Source organism: Ochotona princeps, chromosome 27 (genome assembly GCF_030435755.1).
Source record: "Ochotona princeps isolate mOchPri1 chromosome 27, mOchPri1.hap1, whole genome shotgun sequence".
NCBI classification, from domain to species: Eukaryota; Metazoa; Chordata; class Mammalia; order Lagomorpha; family Ochotonidae; genus Ochotona; species Ochotona princeps.
In genome coordinates this window covers 3658750-3677979 of record NC_080858.1, presented here as the reverse complement: position 1 = coordinate 3677979, position 19230 = coordinate 3658750, and the positions used below count along the sequence as shown (strand labels likewise).

The 19230-nt window shown below is 44.8% G+C and overlaps 1 protein-coding gene across 9 annotated transcripts in view; it reads left to right on the top strand.

Annotated features, from left to right (window-relative positions):
- WNK1 (WNK lysine deficient protein kinase 1) overlaps positions 1 to 18271 on the top strand; it is a 115060-nt gene extending 96789 nt beyond the window's left edge. For 8 of the 9 annotated variants that reach the window (XM_058655930.1, XM_058655924.1, XM_058655929.1 and 5 more), the window contains 8 exons: positions 1861 to 1944; positions 2827 to 2887; positions 3429 to 3502; positions 4983 to 5647; positions 6055 to 6257; positions 7925 to 8119; positions 14387 to 14574; positions 15230 to 15832. In XM_058655930.1, coding sequence (XP_058511913.1) covers positions 1861 to 1944; positions 2827 to 2887; positions 3429 to 3502; positions 4983 to 5647; positions 6055 to 6257; positions 7925 to 8119; positions 14387 to 14574; positions 15230 to 15547 — 1788 coding nt within the window. In that variant the 3' untranslated portion in view covers positions 15548 to 15832. Of the gene's footprint in view, positions 1 to 1860; positions 1945 to 2826; positions 2888 to 3428; positions 3503 to 4982; positions 5648 to 6054; positions 6258 to 7924; positions 8120 to 14386; positions 14575 to 15229; positions 15833 to 18115 lie in introns of those variants that run through there. The other variant, XM_058655928.1, reaches the window with a different exon arrangement.
- The last annotated feature ends 959 nt before the right edge of the window (positions 18272 to 19230 follow it).

The following is a 19230-nucleotide window of genomic DNA, read 5'->3' as shown; positions in this document are numbered from 1 at the left end:
AATCCCATTTCATCATCTGCAAAGTTTTGGATTTAATAAATGTAAAAATTTGTGTTTCATTTGCTAGGAGTTCAGAATAATGAGAAATAGCAAATGAGAGCTGAGAAATATAAATGGATAGAACTTACGTGCAGAGAAGTCTAATGAATAGGACCTGCATGCAGAAGAGCGAGTCCTCGGGCCCCTGCATCCGTTTGCAAGAAGCCCTGCCCTTGTTCTGGCACAGCGTACCTTTGGAGCCATTTGGGGAGTAAAATGGCAGATAGAAGTCCTCTCTCTGTTTCTGTCTCTCTCTGTGTCTCTCTCTATATATAACTCTGCTTTCCAAATAAACAAATAAATCTTCAAAAAACAAGAAGAGTGATATGGAGCAGGTGCAATGTGTAGCATGCTAACCCTTTGTATGTCACACCAGCATCCCGTATGGGTGCCGTTTGTGACCCAGCTGTCCCCTTCCAATCCAGCTCCCTGCTGATAACTTGGGAAAGCAGAGGAGGATGCCCCCACACCACATGGGAGACCAGGAGGAAGCTCTTTGCTCCCAGCTTCACACCGACCCAGTTCTGGCCATAGCAGCCATGTGGGGAGTGAACCAGCAGAATGAAAATCTGTCAGTGTCTTACTTCCAAGTAAAGTAAATAAAACCTTAAGAGCAGGAGAGAAAAAAGTCAATATACTGTGGTAGGGGTAAAAGCCCTTGCATTTGGTAAGTGGCAAAAACAGATGATTAATAAGATTGAATGCCTAAAATCTCCCCCCTTGCTCCCAGCTATAGAGTAGAAGTGTATATTGGTTAAAAACTGAAGAAAAATATTCCCTAAGAATGACAGAACTTATTAATGCAATCTTTTATTCTTAAGGACATTTTCCTTTTGTGACTAAACTGCCACCTGAAACACCTGCATCTCACATCTATGGCATCCTATAAGGACATCAATTCGAGTCCTTGCTGTTCTGTTCCTATCAGGCTTTTTGATAATGCACCTGGAAAAGTCCTTGGGCCCCTGCATCCACATGGGAGACCCAGATGAAGCTCCTGGCCTCAGCCTGGCCCAGCTCTGGCCCTTGCAGCCATTTTGGGAGGAATCCAGCTGGTGGAAGATCTCTCTCTCTCTCTCTCTCTCTCTCTGACTCTACTTCTCTCTCTGTAGCTCTGCCTTTCAAATAAATAAATGTTGTTTTTGTTTGCTTGCTTGTTAGAGACAGGTTCCCAGAAAGGTGTGTAAAACTGAGAAAGAAAATAGAGAACTTAGGAGATAGATAGTCTCTCTGCTGGTTCACTTCCCAAATGGCTAGAGGGGCAAAGGGAAAAGTGCCTTCCAGGCTGTGGCCAGAAGCCAGGAGCTTCATTCAGGTTTCACGCAGGGGTGTCGGGAACCCAAGCATCCAGCCCATCTTCCACTCTTTTCCTAGGTGCATTAACAGGGAGCTGGATCAGAAGTGAAACAGATGGGACTTCACATGGTACCCATAAATGAACACTGGCATCGCAGGCAGTTACCTAACCTGCTATTTCATAATGCTGTCCCTGCAAAACATATTTTCAAAGGGAGAACAAAAAAATTTCTGTCACTGTGGGTAATATCAAACACAGAAGATAAGACTTTGAGACTGTGAAAGCGACTGTGTTTTACTCTACTGAAACTGTGGATTACTTAACTCTTGATAGATGAACATACAGTATTGAGAAACTGGTGAATCATCAAAGCAATATGCTAAAATTAGAATATTGGGTTTTATATTAATGGAAGACAAAGGTTGTGGCACTAAAGTATGCAGTAATGTGTTCCGTATAAATTGACTGTGTGCAGTGACTTTGAAGGTATTAAACGCTGTGGTTGCTGTGATTGTTTTGTTCAGCCTCAGCAGCCCCTGGAAGATCTTGCTGCTCAGTTGAGACGAACACTCAGTCCAGAGACTGTTGCGGTGACATCTGTGGTCAGCGTAAGTCTTTAAAAGCTTGGCAAAATCTCTTTGTAACGTTAATGTGTTATATTTAATGTTCTAACACCTACTCACCGTCCTGCTTATTAGAACCAATAGTAATGAAACAGATCAATGAAAGTTTAATACTGACCCAGTACTGTAACTGTGGAAAAATTTTTATTTAAAAGATGCTTTTGTATCTTAACTTCTGGTGAGTGATACTATATCACAGCCCAGTCCTGTGCATTTTGCATTTATTTATGCTTTAGAGAAAGCTAAGCGTCATCGGACAATATTGTTTTGATTAAAACTACATTTCAGTACTAATGCCTAAATACCTGAGAAAAAAGTTAAAGTTAAAAAAGTAGCATTAATAAAGTCCTCGCCTTGAAAGCCCTGGGATCCCATATGGGCGCCGGTTCTAATCCCGGCAGCTCCACTTCCCATCCAGCTCCCTGCTTGTGGCCTGGGAAAGCAGTTGAGGACGGCCCAATGCATTGGGACACTGCACCCGCGTGGGAGACCAGGAAGAGGTTCCAGGTTCCCGGCTTCGGATCGGCGCGCATCGGCCCGTTTGCGGCTCACTTGGGGAGTGAATCATCGGACGGAAGATCTTCCTCTCTGTCTCTCCTCTGTATATATCTGGCTGTAATAAAATGAATAAATCTTTAAAAAAAAAAAAAAAAAGTAGCATTAAGATTCACCATTCCTTGAGGAAGCTGCCTTTCTTTTCGTAAGACTTATTTTCAGGCTATTACAGATGAAAAACATTTCCTCATACATGAACATTTCTTCACATATACTGACTGTCTTCCGGTTTGCAAAGACCAAGAAAAAGCAACAGGGAAAATGTTTGAGAACACCTGCAGGTAAAGCTGTTACTGTTTGTGTGTTTTGCAGCCTGTGTCCACGGCGGCTCCAGCAGCAGGGACAGAAGCAGGAGCACAGCCTCAGAAGGATGGTGAGACATGTCTTTCTTCTGTGTCACTACTCAGTGTCCTGTCTGTCCTTGACTTTAGAGATTTACTCTTTCAAAGGCATGTTCTTGACCTTGAGAATGTTGCTGTAGCTGGGACTACTGTAAGAAGACGTTGATGTACTTGATGGCTGAGGAGTGTTGGTACTGATATTCAAGTTTCCGTAGCCTGGAAGTAGAAACAGATGCAAATGTGAAATTCCAATTAATCCAGCAATTAGATTTTGAATTGGTTCTCTCCTTGTAGAAGAAGTCTTTCACAGATTAATAGAATGAACTGGGAAATCTAGAAATGGATACATTTAAAGGGAATGTAGAATATAAAATCTTATGCTGTATACCTTAAATGTGTGTGTGTGTATAATAAAAATGAATCAGTTAATTAAAAGTTTGTGAAATAAGTGGGGAATGTGAAAAGGTTTCACATTTTAGCCCTTCAAGTTGTTGAGAAAAAGATGAGACGTGTTGGGCCTAAATTGCTGACCAAAGTGACAAGCTATTTCCATCTTGTGTGTGTTTGCTTCAGTTTCTCAGGGCACTGAAGGCCCTGTGCCAGCAGCTAGTTCAGGAGCTGGGGTGTTCAAGATGGGACGATTTCAGGTAAGACAGTTGCTTTTCTTTGCCTTCATTCCCTCTTTGGGAAAAGTTGTGTATATAGTAAAATGCCCTCCTTGAGCCAAAATTGCCACTTAGGTGATTTTTGTTAGCACAGGAGAGAAATGGTAGTCCCATCATCTGCTCTCCCCAACCAAGATTCGTTCTTAAGGTAGATTTCCCTTCATCCCTTATTTCCTATGCAAGTGTGTATCTAAAGTTGAACACTTTCATGGATACTTTTTAGCTTTTTCCGGTGGTGGTTAGTTTACCTTGTTGCTCTCTTAATGTTAGGTGTTGCTTCTTTTTTTCTATTAGTATAATAAGTAAAGAACAGTAAACATAAACATCTTTGTCTATAAAAAGTTTTTCATATTTATGATAATTTTGTAGGTCTAATTCCTTAAGTGAATATATAAAATCATTATCCCATGTGAAACTATGCCAGCTTTATTCTACCACTTATCTAACGAAGTAAGCATTTCTAGCTTCTTTGTGTGTAACGTTAAACAAACTTTGCAAATCTGTTCCTTTAATTGTTTCATAGCACTTTGAGATTATTCTCTTACTCGGCCTTGAAGTTGAGGATAGGAAGAAATTTTTTTTTTCGTTTGTATACTGAGATCCTGTCAGTTAGCCACTGGGTTTTTGTAATCTTCCATCCACTAGTTTACTCCCCAAATGGCATCACAGAGCAGAAATAAAAGCCAGGAGCCAGGACCCAGCTTTCTCTGGGTCTCCTAACTGAGTGCAAAGGCCCAAGCCTTGGACCCTCTTTTGCTGCTTCCCAAGGTCATAAGCTGGATCAGAAGTGGAACAGCTGGGACTTGAATCAGCGTCTGTATGAGAAGCCAGCAGAGGCTTAACTTACTACCCTACAGGGCCATCCCTAGATCCTCTCTTTAGCGTCATGTACTTATTAAGCTTAGTCAGTCCTTCCAAATATGTATTTCATTACAGATGTGTTGTACTCCATTGTGATATTCAGTTTAGCTTCACAGTCAAAGATGGAAAGGCTATGTAAAAACGACCTAATTACTGATTGGAAAGTAAAGTGATTACATTTTAATGGTCCATGCTATCAGTTGGATTTTAGGAACTTCCGTTTTGTGTTTTTGTTTTTTAAAGATTTATTTATTTTTATTGGAAAGTCCAATATACAGACAGGAGGAAAGACAGAGAGAAAGATTGTCAGTCTGATGATTCACTCCCCAAGCAGCCGTAGCGGCTGGAGCTGAGCTGATCCAAAGCCAGGAGCCAGGATCTTCTTCCAGGTCTCCCACGTGGGTGCAGGGTCCCAAGGCCTTGTGCCATCCTCAACTGCTTTCCCAGGCCACAAGCAGGGAGCTAGATGGGAAGCAGGGCTGCCGGGATTAGAACCAGCACCCATATGGGATCCTGACACCTGCAAGGCAAGGACATTAGCCCTAGGCTTCCGTGCCGGGTCTAGAACTTCAGGTTTTTAATCTTTTTCTTTTTCTGTCAGGTTTCAGTTGCAATGGATGATGCCCAGAAAGAGAGTAGAAGTAAGACAGAAGATACAAAGTCTGTTCATTTTGAATCCAGCACTTCAGAGTCCTCAGTGCTATCATCAAGTAGTAGTCCAGAGAGTACCCTGGTGAAGCCAGAGCCTAATGGAATGACCCTCCCTAGCATCTCTGCAGGGATGCCAGACAACAGCCACACAACACTTATCTCGGAGACGCAGTCAGAAACTGGGCAGCCTACTAAGGTTGGACGTTTTCAGGTGACAACTACAGCTAACAAAGTGGGGCGTTTCTCTGTGTCAAGAACTGAGGATGAGATAGCTGAGGGGAGAAAAGAGGGACCAGTGACATCTACTCCTTTTATGGATCCAGAACAAGCTATTCCTCCTGCTGTGATACCAAAGAAAGAAAAGCCTGAACTTGCCGAGCCTTCGCATCTGAACGGGCCAGCTTCTGACCTTGAGGCTGCCTTTTTAAGTAGGGATGTTGATGAAGGTTCAGGTAGTCCACACTCCCCCCACCAGTTGAGCTCAAAGAGCCTTCCTACTCAGAATCTAAGTCAGAGCCTTAGTAATTCATTCAACTCCTCCTACATGAGTAGTGACAACGAATCAGATATTGAAGATGAAGACCTGAAGTTAGAGTTGCGACGATTACGAGAAAAGTATGTATTCTTTTATTAGTAGTAATTCTTACCACTGTTATCCACTCTTGGCTGTTTATTAGTTTACCAAAGGAATCCATTAATGGCACCAGCACATATAAATATGTTGCAGGTTTTGTTAATTATATTTAGAAAATTATGTTAAATACCAAATTAAGCCATCCTATATATGCCCTCAAAAATCCAAAGATCTACCCTGACGTACTGTTTGTGATTGATCAAGAGTTTATGGGGAGTTGGCTTGTGTTGTGGAGATCAGTAAGAGGAGTTGACAGATCAATGGTAGTATATTTGGGGAAAGGTTTTCCAAGTAAGTAAGGATTTGAATACAGTATAAACGCTTGCTATTAGTTCTCGTTTGAACAACAATGGTTACAATATTTTTAATTGTTTTATTATCTTTTTAGGCATCTTAAAGAGATTCAAGACCTACAGAGTCGCCAAAAACATGAAATTGAATGTTTATATACCAAACTGGGCAAGGTTCCCCCTGCTGTCATTATTCCCCCAGCGGCTCCCCTTTCAGGAAGAAGAAGGCGACCCACGAAAAGCAAGGGCAGCAAGTCTAGTCGTAGCAGTTCCTTGGGGAATAAAAGCCCTCAGCTTTCAGGTAAAAACCCTCAGCCATCTTTTGCTTCTGTCTTCAAACTGTGCATGTAATCTATTTGTTAGTTTTGTTAAATTCCAAAGGTGTTTGTCTTTCCTAATATTCTTGCTTCCTTCCCTACCACTATATTTATTGTACCTCTTTTTGAATCTGTGGAACTAGATTGGGTGAGTGCAAAGACTTATTCCATTGTAATCCATATTTCTGTCTGCTGGAAGTCTGGCATTATGGCGCATCAGGTTAAGCCACTGAATGTGATGATTATATCCCATATGACTTCCAGTTGAAGTAGCTCCACTTAGAATCCAGCTGCCTACTAACGTACCTGGAAAGATGGCCCAAGTATTTGGCCCCTTAGCACACACACGGGATACCTGGAAGAAGGTCCAGCACCTTGGATTTGCCTGACCTACCCCTGGACAATGCGGCCATCTGGGGAGTGGGCCAGTTAATGGAAGATCCATCTTTGTCTCTCCATGTCTCCCTCTCTATTACTTTGCCTTTCAGATAAATAGAAATAAGTCTTTTAAAGAAAATATATATATATATAAATATATGTATAAATAAATACTTAACCTTGCCTATTAATTTCTATAACTCAAGTCTCACCAAGTTTGGACAGTTGGAAGAATACACTTTGCCCTTCTAATAAAGTTTGGGTGTATCCTTCCTTTTAATATGTTGGTCATAATTGCTACTGGACTGAATGCAAATGCTGTATTAGTACTTGCATATGAACCAGTGATGATTTCCTTGGATAACTGTTTTGGGTGATTGTCCTTGTTTTTAGTTTGAAAGACGTGCACTGTTTGTTCTCCAAACGCCTGAGTGCCAGCAGCTCAATCCAGGCCCCCCTTTGCATAGCAGGGGGTTGTGCTGTCCCCTCTTCCATCTCCCAGGGTCCGCATTAGCCAGAAGCTGGAATGCGGAGCGGAGTCAGCAATTGAAGAGAGGCACTCCCCTGTGGCTTGCATCTCAGTGACTGTGTCAGATGCCCTCTACTTCTGATAAAGCCTTTTATTTCATTTATCTTTATTGTGAAAAAGAATTTGGTAGTGATTATAATCAAGTGGTTAGATCATAATCTCTTATGATGGGCTATAATTTTTATATATTAATTTGAATGATTTTTAATCTTGAGATCTTTTAGTGTTAACAGATAGCTGACTTCTATTCAACCAGTAACTGGAGAACAAGCAGGTAGTTTTTAGGATGGTTGATCTATATTGCAGCAACTACCAATATTTATAAATATTTATTATTCTGTAGTCACCTACCTGTATCTTTTTGACACCTTTTGTGTCTGCCTTTCTTCCTTCCCTCCCTCCTTTTACTTGCGAGACAGGGAGCTCCTGTCCACTAATCCACTTCCCAGATGCCCAGTGGCTGAGGCCAGGAGCCAGGTACCTGAGCCAGTACCTCCACTGAACGATGTGAACTTCTTAACCACTAGCCAGACGTACCAGTAGCTCCTCTGTTGCGTTAATCTCTTGGCATTTTCACAAAAAAGCAGACTGGGGGAAAAAATTCTTTACCATGATAAGCATCTTTTCTAAAAGACTAAAGAATGATTGTGGGTCACCCCTCCCTTGCCCTTCTGTAAATGAAGGCCCTATTTGAATGGCACCTGCACATATTTTTCCTTATGCTGTTTTACTCCTTTTTGGCAGGTAACCTGTCTGGTCAGAGTGCAGCTTCTGTCTTGCACCCCCAGCAAACCCTCCACCCTCCTGGCAACATCTCAGAGACCGGGCAGAATCAGCTGTTACAGCCTCTTAAGCCATCTCCCTCCAGTGATAACCTCTACTCAGCCTTCCCCAGTGATGGTGCCATTTCAGTACCAAGCCTTTCTGCTCCAGGTCAAGGTAAGAAATCAAAGCTTTGCCATCATCTTCCATAAATACAAAATGGAGCTCTTGCCAAACCTAGGACAAAAGCCTGATGAATAACCTATCATTAGGTGGGTCAGGTGATGAGCTGACCGAAGCATAGCCTGTGTGTTGTATGCTACACAAGAAATGGCGTCATGGCTGGAATCAGTAGACTCATCAGGTGAAGTAGCTTTTCTTCAAGAGATTAGGATGAAAATATCTGTCTGTAACCTATATGAGCAACTCATTTGGGATTGTGAACTTCAGCTAAATACTAGACAGGTTTTTCTGGGCAAAATCCTGGAGAGTTACAGCAGTTTCTGAAAATGAATTCACTTCTTGTCCCATATAGACGTTTTAACTTCTAGGCATGAGAACATCATTACTAAAAAGGCCTTTAGTAAATTTTTTTGTCAGTGATCTACTTTCCAGTTATAGTTTTGTTTATTGCTGATAAGAGCATTTTGGCAGGAGAAAGAACTTCACATTAGTGTTAAGCAAGAGTTGAAAGAGTTGACTGGGTGATAAAAAATGAAAAATTAAAAATAAGATAACGGGCCACCTTGCCACAATTTCATAGAAATTAACTGATCTCTTCCCAAGGTGCTCAGTTGGTGAGCATCACAGACTGGCTCGCATTGTGGCAGTTGAGGAAAGCGTCAGCATTTTCCAGATGGAACTGAGACCTGATATATCTGACCTATCTGAGCATTCCCCAGAAGCTTACTCTTCTGTGTGCCATCTTAGTGCATTTCACCACTTCAGCCTCGAGTTTCTAACATCTCGTAGTTGTGTTCTGTCTCTTCTCCTCTCTGTTCTCCCCTGTTTTTCCCCTCTCACAGGCTGTGCGAAGTTTAACTGTGCATCTGAACAGGTGACATTCAAACCTGGTGGCAGGAGGACCCGATTTCTGAGTACGCCCTGCTTGGCTCTTTGTGTGTAACACCTTTAACTCCTTCCTTGTCCTTGCTTTTCTGCTGCTTGAATCTGATGTTTCACTATCCCTTTTCATTTGTCTCTGTATATCACCTACTCAGTGGCTTGGCTGACCTAATGTTACCCTCGGAAGTTTGGGTCTCAACATTCCTTATGGTAAAAGATGAATAAGTAATTGTATGTTTCTGTACATTTAAAAACCATTTTCTAGTAGAACTGCTGCGTCAGAGATCCGTTATAGGGGAGAGATAGGGTGACAGCTGAGCTCCACGGTCATGGTCAGCACAGACTCCTTGCCCCGGCAGAAAGCATGCCAACCACGGAGGCACCAAGTCCCCGCAGCAGGAAACACCTGTCATGGCTTCTCCATTCCTGTTCAGAGTAATCTGGAATAATTTTTTTCTTCTCAATTATGCTTAATCAAGAGACAGAATCTCTTGATTGGATTCATATAGAATCACTGCCCTCTAAGCCCCATAAAATCAGACAAAATCTCTTCATATAATTGGTGACTGAACAGAGTTGTGAATGTGATTATTCTTATAAATCATCAAAGCTTGGCATCTCCAAGTAAAAATGTCTTTTTAACGTGATTTTTAGAACTTCTTGGCTTTATATGTAAAAATAAGGCACGGTAGTAAGTCACTTTATCTTCGCCGTAAGTGGGAAGAAAACAATGCCTGTCTTCCAGGGCTGCTGTGCGCATCAGATCAGCCCGCCTGGACAAGAGCAGTGAGCACTCAGCATGCACTGTTTCCTTTTGACGCGCCAGTGGCTGCCAGGCACACCGTCTATAGTCAATACGTGCGTCCTGAAATAAAATTCTAAAAAGCAAATCTCAAATGAAGAACCTTTGTTTAAGTTTCGATAACTGTTAAGGCCTCAAACTTCTGGTGTGGTTATTGAAGTGCTTTTTGATTGCATGTGCTAAGGCCATCAATGTTTCCGAAGACAGTGCAGGGATCCTTGGGCCTCTTTGTGGTGGGAAAAATTCACTGTCCCCTTCCTTCTCTGGCAACCAGATTTAAAGGAAATAACAACAGACCTGCCTTGATGCCTTACGCATGACATCTCCATGTACCTGTCTGCAATCCTGCAGCAGTTTTAGGGGTGACCCAGGCCAAAGCCAAGAGCCAGGAGCTCAGTCCTGGCCTCCCACGTGAGCCTTCCATGGCTCCTAGTGTGTGCACTTGCCAGAAGCTGAAACCCAGGAGAGAGGTGGGCACTGCGGTGTCAGGTGTTAGCCGTCTGCTGTCCCACACGAAGCTTTACACTGAACTTCCACACACACATTGGTTCTCTAGTTCCCTTATTCTTTTTCACGTTAGTAGTAGATGGGCTCTCCCTGAAGTAGGCTTTCACTGCCTTCTCCCGTGTGGCACAGGGCCAGGGTTGCAGAGGGGCTGGAGCACTACTCATGCTGACGGGTGGTGGGGAGGGAAGGGGACCTTTTTGGTTTTGTTTTATGTTTTTGTTTCTTGAGCACTGAGATCAATAATTTTTCTGATTAAACTCTCCTGAACCATGCGTATTAGCACCTTGACACCTTAATAAGCATTTAATTTATGCGTCCAGCTAAAAAGATAAAATATCAGATGTAGGAAAGTACTGTGCCACCTGTCAGGCTGATGATGTGCAGCCTGAGAGGTCTGAGGGAAGGAAGGGGAACGAGGCTTCCCTTTTTGAAGAGTAATGGGGCTGGTACCGCTTCAGTTCTGCCAGTTCTCATCACACTTGTAAAGGTAGGTGATATTTCCCCTATTGTTAGGTGAAAGTGGTTAGAATTATTCAACATCGACAGTTTCCTTTGCATCTGAATGTGAGCCTCTACATCTGTGAAAGTCACAGGATCCGCTCTGTAACCCTTGGGGGGGGTTTACGTACTGGTTTTGGATGCCTTATTCTATGCTGTCAAGATAGGTGATGATTTGGAAGCACGGCTTGGCTTATTGCTCTATTTATGTTTAGAAATTGCTTGTTTTCCACATACTGCTGAAAGATTTTTCTGGAAGGTCTAAGATGTGGAAATATAATAGCCCATTTAAATTTAAATTAACTTAAAACTATAGCAGCGGTACTAAGTTGAGTGCTTTCTAACAACCCAGCAGGAGAAACAGAAAGTGGGACAGGGTCCTCAGAAACACTGCCTGAATGTTTGCAGTTCAAACAGTGCGCCCTGAGAGGCTGAGCTCCTCCACCCTCGGCGGTGCAGAGAGTGAATGTGTGTCAGCTGTGAAAAAGCCCCTCAAGAAACTGCAGACTAAGAACACATTGGTAGACCACAGCGAACTGTGTGTGTCAGGGCTACCAGACCCTACTGTCTGTCTCCCCTCCTGTTCTCTCTTGCTGGGTCTGTGTGTGCTGTTTGGATTCTAAAGATTGTACACTGACGTTTTTGTTAACACACTGCTCTCTCTTTGTGCTTCAGGGAAGATGGTGAAAAAAGTCTGTCCCTGCAACCAGCTCTGTAGTAATTATCCTCTTTGTTGTGTTCTTTGATTGCAAAGCCTGTTACCCACGAGGTCTCTGAGCTCTGACCGCCAACTTCCGTCTCTGCACCCTGTTCTAACGTGCTTAGTTGCTCACCACTGGCTGTACTTCCCGATTGAGAAAGCACCTCATAGTCATGCTCAGTGAGGACTCCTGAGAGCCCTGCTCCTACAGTCATGGATTGGTGATGCCCTTAGATATGTACAGGGTACAGAGAACCCTGGCCCCTGCAGGAGAGAGACAGAACTTTAATCAGCAAATGTGTGCCTGTCACTGGAAAATTAATAGCGATCAAAGCATTGACATTGAAGTGGGAGAAGTCTGCTGGGTTGATGAGAGGAAAAACACTATTTTTTATGGTTTGGTTTCTCCCATGGCGCTTTCTCTTTAGATTACAGATAATTTAACAACAGCTCAGCAAACCGACTATACAGGATTGATAAGAAAACTCTAGAGATAGAATATTGGGTGATGGATACACTGTGGTTTGTAAAATGTATTGTTGCTCTCTGGTGATACAGAAAAAATGTATTATGGTGGCAGAAGGAAATCAAAAAATTATTTTGGGCCAGTGAACTGTATCCTGCTTCCCAGGACTTCTCAGAACTGACAGATATTAAGGGCAATTTTAACGCCCTCTTTAGAAGGCAGTCAGATCTTGCCTTGGGAGTTAATTTCTGGTCACAAAGCGATATGTGTTCACACACACGCATACCTCTTTTGTAAGACCTTTATTTAAAAGGTACAGTTGGAGAGGAGAGACAGAGGGAGAGATCTCTCGCTGGGTCACACCCTAAATGGCCTAAAATGGCTGGTGTTGCCCAGGTCAAAACCAGGAGCTCCTTTTGGGTCTCCGAAATGGGTGCTGTGGCCTACACACGCACTTGGGCCCTCTCGCATTGCTTTCCCAGCTCGATAGGAAGTGAAGCAGCCTAGCCACGAACTGGTGCCCATATTGGGATGCTGACATGACACCACAGTGCCACCCACCACCACCACCCACCTTTATTTAAAATAAAAATATATATTTGAAAGGTAGAGTTACAGATGGAGAGAGATCCTGCTGGAGTGATGGCTTGTGGGTTAATCCCCACTTTGGGAATCCAGTGTTAGTAATGTAGGTAAAGTGAAATGTGGTTCTGAAGGGACCCCGCACCATCAAGAGCAGACGAACATCAAGACTAGAGAGGTGTGATCCCAGCATGAGTGCTTGATGATTATGTAGTACTCACCTTCCTGGGCCCATGCTTGTGACTTCTGTTAGTTCATTGTGTCATGCATCAAGCTCACCAAACAATAATCATTGAGCAGGATGCTGTCCTCACGCATGGGGTGTGCTTGCTGCCTGCGTTCCAGCACATGCTTGCCCGCATCATCGCCTCTGCTTCCCGCTTCACCACCGCCTCCTGTCTGCTACTTGAGGAAGGCTGTTTCCTGTGCTTTTCTCCTCCCCAGTGGGTTTCCAGTGCTGTAGTGGAGTTGTCCTTCCCTTTACACTGTCTATGCAATAACAATCCCTTTGTGACTCCAGTGGGCACCAAGCAAGCTGACACTCACACTGCAGGAGTTCCCTGTCTTGCCATGGGTGTAAGAAGCATGTCACCTTCCTCACACTGCAGCTGCACTCCGGGATTAGCTATTTTTAACAAGCTTGTGTGTGCCACTCCCTGGGCAGTGAGATGCAGCGGTTGATGACAGAGGGCTTGTGAGTGCACAGGGTGTGCTGCCGTGCTCCGTGCTGCTTGGACCTGACAGCAGGGAAGTGCATGTACTGGCCGGAGCCCCTGGCGTCACTTGGATATTCCGAGGCCTTTGTAGTTCACAGCTTATTGGAGTAGCTTTTGTTCTGCAGCAAATGTGTGAGATCTGGTAAGAAAATGGGGGGGATGAGGCAAAAACAAAAACCAAGACCGTGACACTTGTTTCCCTCTTCCTTGAAACTCGCTTCTTCGAATGCTCCCCAGTGTGCCCTCCGGCAGAGCCCAAATCAGGCAGGACACGGACTCCTTCCTTCCGCATCAAACCGTAGAAACCAAACTTCTCCATTGTAACCTCAAAGCTTCCCCCTCTCCTTTGCACCCCTGCCTCAGCTGGAATTTCCTCTTGCTTCTTGTAGGGGTGCTTGCTGTCCTGGGAGGAGTAGGGAGAGGGGTTGAAAATGCTGGAACCACATAAGATGGGAAAACCAGGTCATCCTGGAGTTGAGATGCAGACGCTCCTACAGTCCCTTTCTCATGAGGGGTCTTGCTGCTTTCGAACTCAAGAGAAACGGAAACAGGTTAAAGGCCTAACTCTGCCCAATTTTGTACTTGCCATTCAAGATGTATGGGTTAAGACCAAATTTGTATCAGAGTATGGCACTCATTACCTGTAAAATAGCCAAAGTCTGTGGCGGTTCCTTAATGCGATGGAGGAGCCCCCTCTGCCCCTTGGCCAAGCACCTATCTTCGCATTCCTCTTCCTACTGTGACCCTCCCTCAGTGCACAAGATATGCTCCTTTGGCCTGCTTGCCACAAAGCTCTCCAGCAGCCAGCTGTAGACCATAACACAACTCCCTCTTCACGGTGTTGCTCAGAGTACTGGTGGACTGTCCGTGCCCCAAGCCTCCCATCATCCTGAGTTACCAGCCTTCCTGCAGCTACGGAAGAGAACCTGATTTCATTACCCTTTTATACAATTATTTTAAAAAGGCCAAATATGATTCAGAATCTTCCTTTCATGCATGGCTTCCCAGTCCATCCTTTCCCCATTCTGTGGCTTGCCAGTCATCATCCTGTGAAGTATCCCCTCTGCGCAGGCTCCTTGTAATGCTGTGTCTTCTCTCCTAACCCTAGGGACCAGCAGCACAAACACGGTTGCAGGGACAGTGAACAGCCAGGCTGCGCCAGCTCAGCCTCCTGCTGTGACCTCCAGCAGGAAGGGCACATTCACCGATGACCTGCACAAGCTGGTGGACAATTGGGCCCGCGATGCCATGAATCTTTCAGGCAGGAGAGGAAGCAAAGGGCACATGAATTATGAGGTAAGTTCCCCTTTTTGCTACTTTACTACCCAACTGGGGGATCCAGCAGCACCCACCTGGATCAAAGGAGACAGAAGCTGCAGCATCCTTTGTCCTGTTCTAATGGCTCGTGTTATTTTTCTTTTTGAGGATTTGTCATTTCATTGAAAGGCAGAGAAATACAGGGCAGGGGTGGGGACAGATGTTCAACTGCTGGTTCACTTCTCAAATGACCATGCCAGCCAAGGAACCCCATCCTGGTCTTTATCTTAGGTGACAGGGACTCGAGTATTTGAACCTTTCCAGTGCTTTCTAGGCACGTTGGCAGAAGCTGGTTTGGAAGTAAATCAGCCAGGGCTCAAACCACTGCTCCCATATGAGAGGCTGGCATCTACTGTGGTCGATGCCAGACCCATTGGCTGCCACTTCATCAGCTAAGTTTTTGCTAACATTTCCTTCCATATCCTAAACTCTATAAGCACAGGATATACACATAACATCCCTCTCCTTCCTATTTGGCAATTACAGAATCAGTAAACATAATGGAAGTTTTTATTTTGCTCTACTCCGTTAAATTAAAACAGTGTCAAGTCTAGTTTTATTTTAGTACCACCTGTTTTATACCCATTGGCGTTGTGCCCCCACCAAACTTTACATGTAGTTGTTTTGTTTCCAGGGCCCTGGAATGGCAAGGAAGTTCTCTGCACCTGGGCAGTTGTGCATCTCCATGACCTCGAACCTGGGTGGCTCTGCCCCCATCTCTGCAGCATCAGCTACCTCTCTAGGTCACTTTAACAAGGCTATGTGCCCCCCACAGCAGTACGGTTTTCCAGCTGCCCCATTTGGCACTCAGTGGAGTGGGACGGGTGGCCCAGCACCACAGCCACTTGGCCAGTTCCAGCCTGTTGGAACTGCCTCCTTGCAGAACTTCAACATCAGCAATTTGCAGAAATCCATCAGCAACCCCCCAGGATCCAACCTGCGCACCACTTAGTCAGACCTAGAGGCCGGAGATGGGATGCTGAGGGAGGGTGGGGCGGGGGAGGAGCCTGTATACTAACTACTAGTGCTGCGTTTCACTGGCTCGTTCTTGCCAGAAGGGAAAATTTGTAATACCACTTTGAGCCCTCCGAATGGAACCTGTCCCTGCCCTTTTGCTTCTCGGTGGGACTGGGAGCAGGAGGAAGCAGCTGCTGTCTTGGCAAGGGCAGCTTCGACTCTGCTCCCTGCGCCCAGAGGTGGGGGCACTGGTGGAAGCTACCACAGAGCTCAGTGTACACCAAACCCCAGCTATATTTTCAAGCTGGGGGAAGCTCTCAACTGTGGTACATGCCCCAATCCCTTCCTTCCTCAGAATCCAAACCACATGATAAAAGCTACTGGGCTCTCTCCCACCCCGCCCTCTATGTTTCCTTTTTTTTCCCCCTTTAAAACCCAGTGAAAAACACCAGGGGACTGGGGCTGCAACCCTTTGTTACGAGATAGGTCATTAGTGCTTTAAGCAAAAAATATTAGCAGCTTTGACTGCAGCATTAGCAGTTAGGAAAAAGAAATGAAGTTCCCTGCGGACATGTAACTGCCATCAGTTTTGATGTGGAAACACTGTGATATATAAATGTTGTTGGACAACAGTAGTTTTAAGAGTAAAATATGAAAGATTTAAAAAGCCCCTCCTCAAAAAAAAGCTAGCTCTGTCCTTTACTTATTAAGACACTTTAACTTTTTCCTTTGTATTCCCATGTATTAGATAAATAAATGTGAATGTAAAATTGTATAAATTACTGTACTTGAATACTTCTGTTCTCCCAGTATTGCTTGCTGGACATTTTAGTGCCTTGGACTTCTATTGCTTCTGCCATTAGCATCAACTTACCAGACCCCAGATCAGCAAGGGCACGTGGAAGGAAACCTTAGGTCCTTGTGACCCCAACAGTGTAAATGCCAAAGGGAAACTGAAGCATTTGTTGTTTTGTTTTGTTTTGTTTGTTTTTTTAGACATCAGCAGTTGTGTCTTGAGCAGGTGGAAGATGAGTAGGTGAGAAGTGAAATTGACGTCAGTGGTTACGAGCAGTCTGTTTCAAGAATAGTGAGGGAGAATCGGGCAATTTCAGAGATGAGCAGGTTGAGCTGGATGACAGACAGCATGGGCGAACGTGTGTGCCTGGCCAGTGACTGTCCTAACCTAACCCTTATGTGTCTGAGCTGGGCTTGAACAGAGACCAAGAGGGCACTGAACAAAAGAGAAGGGGACAGGCAACAGTTGCAAGTTGGAAAATGTGATTGTCAGCATCCCAGATGGCAGAAGTTCCTCTAAGAAAAACCATGTGGCTTGCTTTCCTTTTGATGCATGTAGACCGTGTGTTTCTCGGCTTGAGGGAGTAGACCCGCATCTGAATTAGCATCAAAGGGAATTATTCCTACCCTTTCCTCTGCAAGGTCCAAACGTGGTTGCAGGATCTCAGTCTAACGTGCCACCATTTTTTCTAGAGTAACTAATATTTTCACATTTTCATATAAATGTTCCCATTAAATTGTAACTGCAACCAGCCAGTATTATTTAAAGTTATGCCTAGTTGTAACGGGCAGTTGTCTTTTCAGAGTTTTCCAGAAGTGCTGTGCTCACTGGCTATGTTTGAGATCTCTTTTTCTCTGAAGGTGGAGAAGGCATGAGCACTCTTAGGGGTGCTTCTTCTGACTTAGTTGAGAACTTGACCTGTTTCCAGCCTTCTGCTCTTGGTGGCACATCCCCAACAGCACCAGGCTGGAGGAGCCCCGCTGCTCCCCAAACACCATGCCCTAGTGCTCAGGCCTCGGAGCCCAGACATGGCCGTAACAGCTGGAGGTTTCAGGAAGGTAGAAATGAGGAGAGAGGTGTCGAACTCTGCTTCCCAACCGTTGGCTTGCCCTCTGCTTTGAATGGCTGTGGTCGCACTGGTGCCAAGAAGAGGGGCAGCGGGTCCCAGACGTGAGCCAGTACCCGACAGCAGGCGAGGCAGCCAGGTGCAGCGCAGTGGTGGTCTGTTACTTTGATTTAAACATTTTGAAATCTCACTCACACCAACAGTAAGAACTGGTTTCATTTGCTATTGGTTTTCCCCTCCTGTGGAAGTAGTAACTGAAGCCTAGAGGAATGAACTAGTGCTACTGAACTGTTTAAATTATTTTTGTTAATAATACACTTTGACTATCTTTTTCCACATTAAAAAAAAAAACTTTCTGAATTATATGTTTTCCTTACATTATTTAACAATGTACACTATTTAAAAAAAAAAACTGAATTCAGCCCTGGGGGGTTTCTCAGCAGCCGTTACCTGTACATTTTGCACTAACTCTGGGTGTGGCGCTTCTTGTAAGATTGCGCTTTGTGCTTCAGTTTGTTACCTTTGTAGAACTTATTTAATGAAACCGTTCAAATAAACCAAACTCGCTTTTGTTGAGCTGTGGGGTTTTGTCTCATTGGCTGTATTTTGAGTTGTGTGCAAAGTTCCTCATTTGCAGGAACTGTTTTTAGCATAAATTTTGCCCTGTCCTACAAAGGTGATTTTTTTTTTCTTTTTTGGAGGACAACAGTAAGCATACCAAAACCAAAAAATGAACATATGACCAAACCCACGCAACGACAAAGTCACGTTTAAGAGGAAGAGAAATGTGGGCAGCCTGCTACCTCGTCATGTTCCAGAGAGGCCTGCAACGAGCCAGCTGTCGGGCCCAGCTCGGAAAGCCCCTCCCACCTTCACAGCTTCCCACGTGGGGAGGGTGTCTGTGATCCAGAATTACAGCCCAGCCCTTAAAGCACTTCAGAAAGTAGAACCGCACTCCCCGAGGAAAGCATTGTGAGGCGTCAGATACCAGAAGCCACTTTCCGTTAAGGCAGGTTACATTACAACTGCAAGTGGGAAACAAAACCAGCTCCTGTTGTTTGGAATTTTCTTAAAAAGATTTACTTCCACAAATGCCTTTCTAGTCTGGGTCACGGTCTCCTTAGGGTGGTCCTCGGTGCAGGACTGTGATGTCACAAACCCCTAAAATAGACTGTACAGTAGTGCCCCCTTACCCGTGGTTTTGCTTTCCATTCTTTCAAAAGTAATTTTTTTTAAATAAAGATTTATTTTACTTGAAAGAGACATTCATCTGCTGGTTCATTCCCCAAGTGGCCACAGTGGTTGCTGATCCTAAGCCAGGAGAGCTGCCTCTGGGTCTCCCGCTTGGGCGCAGGGTCCCAAGGCTTTGAGCCATCCTCTGTTGCTTCCCTAGGCCATTAGCCGGAAGCTGGATCCCAAGTGGAGCAGACGTGACTCGAACCACCACCCCCCGGTCCCGTTCACCTGCACTGTCCTGAGTGGGGCATGCAGGTGCGCCCGGGGGAGCATCCTGGCGGCACGTCAGCTAAGTGACCCTTACTTTAAAGTGCAGGCGTGCTGATGCCAGTCGCCCAGACATGCCAAGAACTTGTTAACGTGAAAAGGTGAACATTCTCACTAATGAGGGGGGACCGGGAGTGCTGAAACTCTTAAGGACTGATTCGAAGGGCAGAGAGAAGCAGTGCGTGTATCTGCTAGCTCACTCCCAGAAGACCCCCCGCCCCGGAGCTGGGGCCAAACCAGGCCAAGGCCAGGAATCCGAGCTCCATCTTGGCTCCCACACAGGTCCAGGGGCCTGAGCACTTGAGCCGTCCTC